Source organism: Phyllostomus discolor, chromosome 1, assembly GCF_004126475.2.
Source record: "Phyllostomus discolor isolate MPI-MPIP mPhyDis1 chromosome 1, mPhyDis1.pri.v3, whole genome shotgun sequence".
In the NCBI taxonomy this organism is placed as follows: Eukaryota; Metazoa; Chordata; class Mammalia; order Chiroptera; family Phyllostomidae; genus Phyllostomus; species Phyllostomus discolor.
The window spans coordinates 180242371-180253008 of record NC_040903.2 but is presented as its reverse complement, the minus strand read 5'-3'; the positions used below and the strand labels follow the sequence as shown (position 1 = coordinate 180253008).

The window sequence follows — 10638 nt, the reverse complement described above, 5'->3', positions numbered from 1 at the left end:
AATCACAGCTTCTCAAGCCCACCAGGCTCACAGATGGTTGATGACTTTTTAAATACATGTCAGTCTGCTTGGCAGTGGTGGACAGAGGAAAGGCTAGGGGGTTTAAGAAAGGAATATATGAGTTTCTATGCCTGTTTCTATCAACTAGAAAATAGGAGCAATGTCTACTTTGGGCCTACCATATCCTAAACTACTCCATTAAATGATGGGTTTAAAAAAAAAGGCTTACCAAAAACAGATAATCTGAAATACTGAACTTTTAATGTGTAAGATGTTGGGAAGCCTTCCAGTTTCACCTTAAAATTTTCTCCTTAAAAACAACAACAAAAAGCTAATAGACTAGTCTCATGACGGGGAAACAGAGGACCTGGTTCTACTCACTACCCAGCTCTCAGTCCCGGCTCACAGAATCTCACCTCCCTGGGCCTGCTTCCTCCTCTAAAGTAAGAGCGAGCAGCCTCCACCTTTGCTGCCCCATAGAGAGCCACGTTTGACTATGAAATGTGGCTGGTTCGTGTAAAATACACGCCAGATTTCACAGATAAAAAGAAAAAAAATATTTTATGGGTAATTTAATATTAAGTATATTTTGAAATGGTTTGTGCATATTAGGTGAATCATTAAGATTAACTACATCCGTTTCGTTTTGCTCTTTTGATGTGACGAGAAAAATCTAAATTATACAGCTCTGGGTCTAGATGATCCCTAATATCCCTTTCAGCCTCATGACTCAGCCAGGGACACTAGGGACACGGTTCGATTTCCTTGCATTAAGATACCGAAGGACTGTCCCGGTGAGCGCTCGGTGGGGCGGGGCCCTGCGGGAAGACCCTGATCCCTCCGGGTCTCGCTCTCGCGCTCGGCGGGAAGAACCCGACCACTGCGAGGGGGTCTTGTGGCGGGCCAGTCGGGCCTCGTCTCCTGGATTAGAACAGGAGGCGTGCGGGGGCGCGCGCAGCGGCCGGGCGGGCGGATCCGGGAAGCGAGTTCATTCGTCAGCCTCACGCGGCGAGAAAGGAAACCGGTGAGAGGCCTCGGCTGCCCGGCGCGGGTGCCTTGGCACGTCCGCAGTCTCCTCGGCTAGGTGGCCGCCACTGAGAGGCGGGAGAGCCGAGGGCGGGCCTGGGAGGTGGCTGGGAGGTGGGGCGCGGGCGGGGCCGGCCCGCGCGGGCTTCATCTGAGGACGCACGGCCTGCTCCGGAACCCTGGGTTCTCTTCTCCGAGGTGCGCGGCAACGAACTGCTAGAGCGGCTATGGGCCGCCGCTGGGGTTTCCTGATCGGCCTCCTGGGCGCAGTGTGCCTGCTCCGCTCAGGCCACGGCGGGCAGCAGCCCCCGGAGACGGCGGCGCAGAGGTGCTTCTGCCAGGTGAGGGGTGAGCGTGTTGCTGTTCCCTAAGTTTCCCGGCCCGGTCCAGCGCTGTATCCCGCGCGCCCGGGCAGGTGAGTCGCCGGGGTGCACCTTTGCATCTCCATCTCTCCAGAATGAACCCCCTATGCTCCTGCTGCCTGGCTTGGTCTGGGTCGTCTGCAGTTCTCCTGGGTAGGTGTGGACGGGTCCCCTCCAACAGCCTGGACCTCTCTCTGCGTGGTCTCCCACTCTTCGGATCAGACTTGGGGCGAGGGGTGTGGGTGCACGCTGTTATGTTTTTACTGAGTTGATTTATGCATCTTTGTTGGTTTTCCCCACCCAGAGAGGGCATGCACAGTGTGCGCGCACACTCAATATTTTTTTTGTTTCCGCAGAACCTGGGTCTCACTTCTAACTTGACTTGAAACTATGTACCCTGTGCCTGTGCTGGGTGCTTTCGGCCAGGACAGGCTTTTGTAAGGGGAGGGGTGGGGATCGGGATGCTACTGTCAAATCTCGTATGTCAGGCAGGGGAATAGCTTCGTGTGACTTTTCTGTGTCCAAGCCCAGTGGATCGTGTCTTTGGAGTTGCTGCACTTCTGTGGCTCCTTGCCCTGTGTGTTTGTTTTTTCATTTTCCTTAAAGTCATGAGCTTCTCTTACCGTGACACTAATGCAACTGGTCTAAATCGGGCGGATAACAAATTTGATATCAGGCATATTATGATCATTTCCTTATGTTAGTTAGAGATGAGCAAAAAATTCAAAAAACTTCGAAGTTTCTGGATCTACAATTTCTCGTATTTTAATGTCATTACTCTTTAAAAATTTAATAAATATGTTTACCGATTTTAAAGAGAGAGGAGGGGGGAGAGAAAGAGAGACATCAACATGAGAGATGAAACATCAATGAGTTGCCTCCCATATGTGCCCCAAGCAGGAAATCAAACCTGCAGCCTAGGTATGTGCCCTGACCTTTTGGTCTATGATGGGATGACTGCTCCAACCAAATGAGCCACACAGGGCTTAATATCATCACTTTTATTTTTAAAAAATATTTTATTTACTTATTTTTAAGAGAAGGGGAAACAGAAGGAGAGAAACAGCGGTTGCCCTGGCAACCCAGGCATGTGTCCTGACTGGGAATGAAACTGGCCACCCTTTGGTTCTCAGGCCCCAGCTCAGTGCACCCAGGGCTGATGTCATTACTCTTAAAGTCAGCATTTGATTGGCTTCCACTGATAAAAATTATATTTTACACAAAATTGAGGGTAGGCTTTCGTTCTTTTAAAGTGGATTTCACTATTAATTTGTTGTCAGAAATAGCATTTTATGTGTGTAATACAAACACTTTAAGGATTATGAGAAGGAGAGATGCCTTTTTACTGGTTTATATTCTTAGATTCTTTGTTGTTTTGCTGGGAGATTTGAATGTTGAGGTGTTATCTGGAACCGTGTAAGAGAAGTTGTGAAGAAGTTGCTGCTTTATAAACAGCACACAGTACTTAAAAGGAAAAAGTGTCATTTTCTTTCCGATTACAGACATACGATAATAGAAAGTTTAAACATTTAAAAAATAAGTAACATAGAAATAAGTGTCTTTAAAATAAGGCATTTGATGTTGAAAGGAGATACCCAATATAACATTTTCAGCTGCAGTCTAGAATTGGATAATGCAATGAAAGTACATGTTGAGCTTTTCATCTTTCACTTTTCCTCTGAATGACCTATTCAGGTATCTGACTAAAGTTGGGGGGCTTTTACATTAAAAAAATTATTTTCTTTTTTCTGATTTGTGTTTATGCTTATTCTCTCCTTTCATGATATTTTCAAGATTTAAATACTGCCCCAACACAAAAATCTGTCAGGCCTGTTTCTTTTTCTTTTAGAACAGAGAGACTGTCTGGTTTTCCTCCTAGAGTCAACTTTAAAAAATGATAAATTGAGAGTCACATACTAAAAGACAATTTTTAGAAAGATTTCAAATGGTCTACTTAAATGAACTTAAGAATAGAGACCATCAGTTCCAATCCAATTAATGCAACAAAAGTATACTTTAGTTATGTGATGTTTGGTACTAAGGGGATTCTGGTAAAGAGAGAACAAGGGGGAGAGGATGGTGATGAAGACACATGAACAAAAAGATGGAAACTACCATATAAACATGCACACACACAAGCAGAGCAAGAGAGAGAGAAAGAAAAATGGAGAAAGGAAAGATAAGGTGAGATGAATGGTGAAAATATTCACCCAACAAACAGTTATAAACATTGGGCATTGATTTGAGTGTTTGGAATACAGAAATAACAACAACATGATCCCTGCCCTGAATAACTTAAAGTTTAGGGAGTAATGTTCTTTGGAGCTTGGGGAGAGGCAGGGATCCTAAGTGTTGGGAAAAAAACAAGTTAGTAAATATTGGTAGACACAAAATTAAAAACTAAATTTTCACTTAATGTTTGGAAATACCAGCTAAAATCTTTTCTGGCTCGATTTGCATTACCCAATTAGCTGCAAAGTCCTGCTGATTCTGTTTTGTTAATGCATAGTCACATCCCTTTTGTCCCTTCCTGTTTATAGTTCCTTTTACCACTTCTTTGAGTTACCACATCATCACCCCTTACATCACTGTTGCATGGGTACCTGGCTTGTAGTAGGGGGTCAGCTGACAGAATGTCAGCTTTTATTTGAGCCACAGCAGCATGTAATTAGCTATTTGACCTTAGAAAGCCATTGGAGTAAAACGTACAAAAATCTACAATCAGTTTAAATTCAACAGGCACTTATTGAGGCCTACTGTGGATAAGCTTTGAGAGTCAAAAAATGAATTAAAAAATTAAAAATTTAGTCCCAATTCTTGAATCTCCACAGTTCTGAGCCTGCTACATACTTGGTGCTCGGTAAGTATTAGGAAAATTACAATTCAAGATGGGAACACCATGCTAGCAGAAGTACATTCTTCTGATTCTTCTGCCTAGCAAGCTATTTACATGTTATTCTGGAATTGATCTCTCAGATGGTTGATGGCGCCAAATGAATCTTTAAACGTAGTTACTACAGCCCTGACCGTTGTGGCTCAGTTGGTTGGGCATTGTTCTGCAAAGCAGAAGGCTATAGGTTCCATTCTTGGTCAGAAGACTTGACTGACTGGGTTGTGGGTTTGGTCCCTGGTTGGGTGCAAAGGAGAGGCAACTCGTCCATGTGTCCCCTATCTTTTTCTTTCTCTCTTATTTCCCCTATCTCTATAAATCAATCAATCTTTAAACTTACTACCTGTTAGTTGATATACCTGTTAGTTGACATCAAATCCTACTAAAACCATTTTCACTGTAGGTTGGAAGTTCTTTTGATAACAGTACTTTACTGTTAGTTGCTGGAAATATGTGATCAGTTTTCTGGGACATGTGAATCTTCCTTATACACAAACTCTCACTTGTTTTTAATCATTCTAGGTAAAGATCTTTTTACACAGAAAATTGGCCTTTTTTCTCCTTTTGGTGTATAAATCTATGTATAGTTTGTGTAAACAACCCCGTAATTAAGACCTGCTTTTTAAAAAATTAATTCATTTTTTAAAATGTTTTATTTATTTTAGAGAGGGAAAGGGAGGAGGGGAAAGAGGGAGAGAAACATCAATGTGCAGTTGCCTTTCATGTGCCCCTTGTTGGGGACCTGGCCTGCAACCCAGGCATGTGCCCTGACTGGGAATCCAACTAGTAACACTTTGGTTTGCCGGCCTGCGCTCAGTCCACTGAGCCACACCAGCCAGGGCAGGACCCACTCTTTTAAAACAAAATAATATTTGTGGTATTTGTTGTAATAGGTGTGAGCTTGAAGTAAATGAAGACTCTTCCGAGTTTCTTATGTCTTTGGCAATTATTGCCCCATTATCTTCAATGAATGAAAGAGAATGAATGTAACAGAACTTTAGTCCTAATTTATGGAATCCCAGTATGCATTTAATTTTTAAAAAAATTTTTTAAAAGATTTTATTTATTTATTTTTTTTAAGAGAGGGGAAGGGAGGGAGAAAGAGAGAGAGAGTAACATCAATATGTGGTTGCTTCTCATGTGGCCCCCACTGGGGACCTGGCCTGCAATCCAGGAATGTGCCCTGACTGAGAATCGAACCTGCGATGCTTTGGTTTGCAGCCTGCGCTCAATCCACTGAGCTATGCCAGCCAGGGCCCAGGATGCATTTTAAAGGAATAACCTCAGAAGAAATATTGAAGCTCAGATATGGAGGCAGTATGGACACCTTTATTTAAACTAATTACAAATGAGTTTGATAAAGCATTTTGACTACATAGGAGTTTGCAGTCTTAATATGACTAGTGCTAATAATACTCAGATCCACTTATTTGAGTGCAGTAAATCTCTATCAGGCTAATGAATGGGGAGTAGCTCAACTAATCCAAAATGGCTACTTTGAAAATGGACTGTTTTGCCCTGGCTGGTGTGGCTCAGTGGATTGAGTGCTGGCCTGCAAACCAAAGGGTTGCTGGTTTGATTCCCAGTCAGGGCACATGCTGGGTTGCAGGCCAGGTCCCCAGTAGGGGGTATGGGGAAGGCAACCACACATTAATATTTCTCTCCCTTTCTTTCTCCCTCTCTTTCCCTCTGTCTAAAAATAAATAAATAAAATATTGTAAAAAAAAGAAAATGGATTATTTTTTGTTTGGAGTGCATTGTAGATATACCCTGCATACTTGAATTTCAGCAGATTTACTCATCTAGTGTCTTGTTTATGTCAATTTTAAAAATAGTTTTTAATTTGTTAGTCAGAGTGGCTGGGCCTTGGAAGAGGCACTTGATAATATGTTGGGTGGTGGGTGGATATAAGCCCAGGATTAAAATTTTTAGGCGGAGGGATCTTCGAAACAGGTTATACTAGAGAGCTGTCCACTGACTCTCACTACTTGCTGTATTCCAGGCTTTTCTGAACACGGTGTGTGGAACAAACCCCATTTCACATTGGTTGATACACTTTGCGTCATTTAACAACAATTTAAAGTTCTAGCAAGACCAGGACTTTAATGTAGAAGTAGCTCTTAGCATTCATTCCATGTCTTTAGAATGGTGCCAACTATCAAGTATGGGATCTTTGGGGTTTTCATGATTCCATTACCAAGAGTTGTTCCAATCTACTCTGTCAAAGAATGAATACTTACGTTCTTTTTTATGGTCACAAAACAATGAAATTAAATACAACTAAAGTTCTTTGCCAAATAAAGTGCACTTTGAGCACTTTAAGAAGGTATTTCATATTTATATGAGTTCGAGGAGTGTATTCTTACAGTGCTTTGGGGAAAAAAGTGATAATCTGTGATAGGGCTAGAAGTAGTTGGTACACAAGGAAACTGTTTAGAAAGTATGTTCTGTTTTGTCTTTCGTTGCATACTAACGGACACCTCTCACCAGAGAACAGTGAACGAGCAGGCCCGTGTTATTTTCTTTTCTCTGGCCTTTTATACAGTATTGTGGTATTTGGTCCAAACCAGTCAGAATCAGTGGAGAAAGCAACTGAGCCTCCTTCTACAGCTGACATTTGTTTATCTTGTTTTGTGTTCCATTGGGGCTGTAGAAGTAAGATTTGGGGGAAATTTTTAGCTACAAAGTTGGCTTTTTTTTTTTCATTCAACACATATTGTAGGTTGCTTTGGGGAATAGTAAAACCCATTTTCCTAGAATATTTAAGCATTGGCAAGGTAATAATAATTATTAATATTTACTGGACATTTTACTTGTCATTTTAATTTGATATCAACACTTTGAGATGGGAACTATTATTGTTTCTATTTTGTATTTAGGTAGGAAATAGAGGCCTGGAGGGGTTAAAAAATGTAGCCAAGACCAACAGTGAAGAAGTAGTAGAGATGGGATTCAGCGCTGACTATGTGCTAACCATTCTTGCACACTGCCTCGTCCTGGAAGGTGTGTAGGAGGGAACTGCTATGTTGCTTGAGAGGGTGCAAAAGAGGCCTTCAAAGGCTTTCTAATTCTTAAGGGATTAGAACTTTAAACTGGGTGATGTTGTCAGGCCTATTACTGGTCCTCATATCTACCATTCCTCAACAAGGGCCTTTTAATCACTACCTATTAATTTGGGCCCCTACCTATGGATGAAGCCTAGAGCAGTAAGCTTTCAGATTTTTAAAAAGACTTTTATGTATTCATTTTTAGAGAGAGGGGAAGAGAAGAAGAAAGAGAGGGAGAGAAATATCAATGTGTGCTTGCGTCTTGCACATCCCGTACTGGGGACCTGGATCGTAACCCAGGCATGTGCCCTGACGGGGAATCGAACTGGTGACCTTTGGTTCATAGCCCTCGCTCAATCCACTGAGCTACACCAGTCAGGTCAAATTTTAACATGCATCAATCACTCTGTATGTATGTGTTTGTGTGGCGGGGGGCTGTACAGTGTTAAAAAATTCAGATTTCTATGGTATGATCAGATTTCTGTTTTCCTTTGGGAGACAGGAGTAGTAGTTATTTACGTAGCTTTAGTACATTCTGAAATACTGCCTCAAGTCATCCTTGTTATCTGTTGGCACCTGCATTTTGGTTTTAGTTTAGGTAATAGAACTTTACTTCCTTTCCAAGATTCTGCCCTGGCTGTATTAACTGGATTTCCACCTTAGTCTTTTCCTGAGACCCTATTCTGGTAACATGCCTGGTTCTCTAGTTGCCAGAACTAGGCCTGGTGTTATACTGTCAGATCTCCTGCCAGTTTCAGGTTCTGCTGCCTGTTGTCAGGCTTTCCCAAAGGGTCAGATGACTTGGATTTCCAGATGCCTTCCTGTCTCTTTTTTGCTGGGCTCTCTCCATCTATTGAAATTCCTGCCACCCTCATTCTGCCTCCTTAGCTGTCCTACCTGTTTTTGTAGTGGGGGATACCTCCTGCTCAATTTCTAAGTTAAGGACAGAAGATTGTAAAATCTACCATTGTCTTGCCTCATTTCCTTTTGAGGTCTCTAGGCTATAAGCCACCTTCGCTCTGGATACATCTTGCATTCTTTTCTGGTTTGGGGCTTCTTATAGCTTCTTGTAATTAGGATGTGTACCGATAGAATGTTAGATGCAAAGTGTTATCTTTGCTTCTTGCTTTCCTTGCTCTGTGAGTGCATTCCTGCCACTTGAGCTGGTGTGGTCTGGGGTACCACAAGTGACATAGAAGTATATAAGTATAGGTAGTGCAGTACTGGTCTCCAATGAGAGTGAGAGTAGACAGCATTCATTCATTCATTTACCTACCCATTCCACGAACAGTTATTGGTCATCTACTGTGTGCTTTCTAAAAGTGCAGTTGTATACTAAGTTCATACAAAGAACAAACATGATTTTTCCCTTAAGGATTTCAAACTGGGTAGGAGTGACATAGATGAATTCAATACAGTGAGGTGATTGTCATATAGGAGTACGTGGACTGTCACAGGAGAATGTAGGAAAGGCAGTTAACCCAGCAGGGGGTGTGTGGTACCTTAGGGGCAGATTCCCAAAAGAGGCCGTGCCTGAGCTTGAGTGTTGAAGATAGATGTTTGCTTTAAGACAGAGTTCATCAGGAGGAAAAAGGGATTGCTTCAAACCCTTTCTCTCAAGTCTGTGTGTATGTATATTTGTAACTTAGTATCTCTGTCTGGCATGTGGCCCTTTGGGCTTTGCAGTCTTTGTACCACTTATTCTTGCATAATACAGGGTCCAGCAGAAGTGACATCTGCTTGAGTGTGGTTGGTAGGGAATGTGAATATCTCATGTGAGATGGCCAGCAATTTGAACATTTAACCAAAAATGTCATACAGTGTGCTTGAGTGTGATATTGTTATGTTACAGAATTATATGCTTATGATTTTGTAATAAAAGATTTTGTAATAAAAAAGGGGCATTATTTGTACTGGACCCTGTATTTTGTATCCAGTGGGAGAAACAGTACCTATTTCATGTCTTTAGAAGTTCTGCTTTTAAGACTCAAAAACGGTGTAAAAAAATCAAGTCATCTAGGCTAGCAGCACTTCTGTTTTCTTGGTACCCAGAATTAGGACTCTGAGGTTACTGTGTACTCAGAGAACTTTTAACAGGAAACAAAGAGATATTTGCATATGAAATGAAAATAGTTAGTACAGTGGCAAATATGTAGATCAGATTTCTAGAAACTGAATTAGTTACTCTAAAACAATAAAACTAGGTAAATTGTTAAAAAAAATTAGTTCTTAAATATTGCTGTCATAATCGACCCTGGCTGGCGTAGCTCAGTGGATTGAGCATTGGCTGTGAACCAAAGCATCGCAGGTTCGATTCCCAGTCAGGGCACATGCCTGGGTTGCAGGCCACGGCCCCCAGCAACTGCACATTGATGTTTCTCTCTCTCTCTCTCTTTCTCCCTCCCTTCCCTTTCTAAAAATAAATAAATAAAGTCTTAAAAAAATATTGCTGTTATAATCCAAAGTATTCTTATCTGTTAGGTGATTTTCATTACTGTTTTGTCATGCTGTATAATTAAAAGGTAGTATAGGATTTTATATATTCCAAAAGGAAAACATCTAAATTTCAATTAAGTATTTCAATAAAGTGGTGTTTATTTGCTTCCTTAACATTAGATTAAAATTTTTTTTTCTGTTGGCAACATTTCCCTAAAATATAAGCAAAAGTGGTTTATAATGCAAATATTCAGGCCAAAGTATAACAAGGATCTCTTTTCTGCAGCATACTTTATATTAAAAATATTTCTAGATACTTTTAAAAAATCATGGTGTATTTGTTACTTTCTTGTAGCAGTGTTTAATTAATTATTAGGTGTTTGTCTAGCCCCAAATAAACATCTAAGAATTTTATTATTTTTTAAATAATTTTTATTTATTGATTTGAAAGAGAGAGACAGACAGACAAACAGACATTGATTTGTTGTTCCATTTATTTATGCATGCATTGGTTGATTCTTGTAAATGCCCTGACTGGGGTATTGAACCTACAATCTTGGTGTGTCTGGACAATGCTCTAACCAACTGACCAGGGCAACATCTAAGAATTTTAGTTTCACATCTAATAATGCTGTCTGACTACAATATGACATCCCACTATATCCTATTATAGGTACATTTAGTAGTTTGATTTAGTAACCATAGTTAAGACATCATTTTTCAGTGTTTGAAGATCAGGATTGGCTTTGTGGGCACTTTGCTATCTCAGTGTTGCTAATGACAACTAATCTCTAGGCACCATTTCAAACCTACAAAAATTATTATGTCCTAGTGTTTAAGGGTTGTTAGATCCTTATAATAAATTATTGTTTGTCTC

The 10638-nt window shown here is 41.0% G+C and overlaps 1 protein-coding gene across 1 annotated transcript in view; it reads left to right on the top strand.

Moving 5' to 3' along the window:
• The first annotated feature begins 1026 nt into the window (after positions 1 to 1026).
• Positions 1027 to 10638, top strand: part of ERO1A (endoplasmic reticulum oxidoreductase 1 alpha) — a 42128-nt gene continuing 32516 nt past the window's right edge. The window contains exon 1 of the mRNA XM_036010090.1: positions 1027 to 1367. Coding sequence (XP_035865983.1) covers positions 1254 to 1367 — 114 coding nt within the window. The 5' untranslated portion in view covers positions 1027 to 1253. The remainder of the gene's footprint in view (positions 1368 to 10638) is intronic.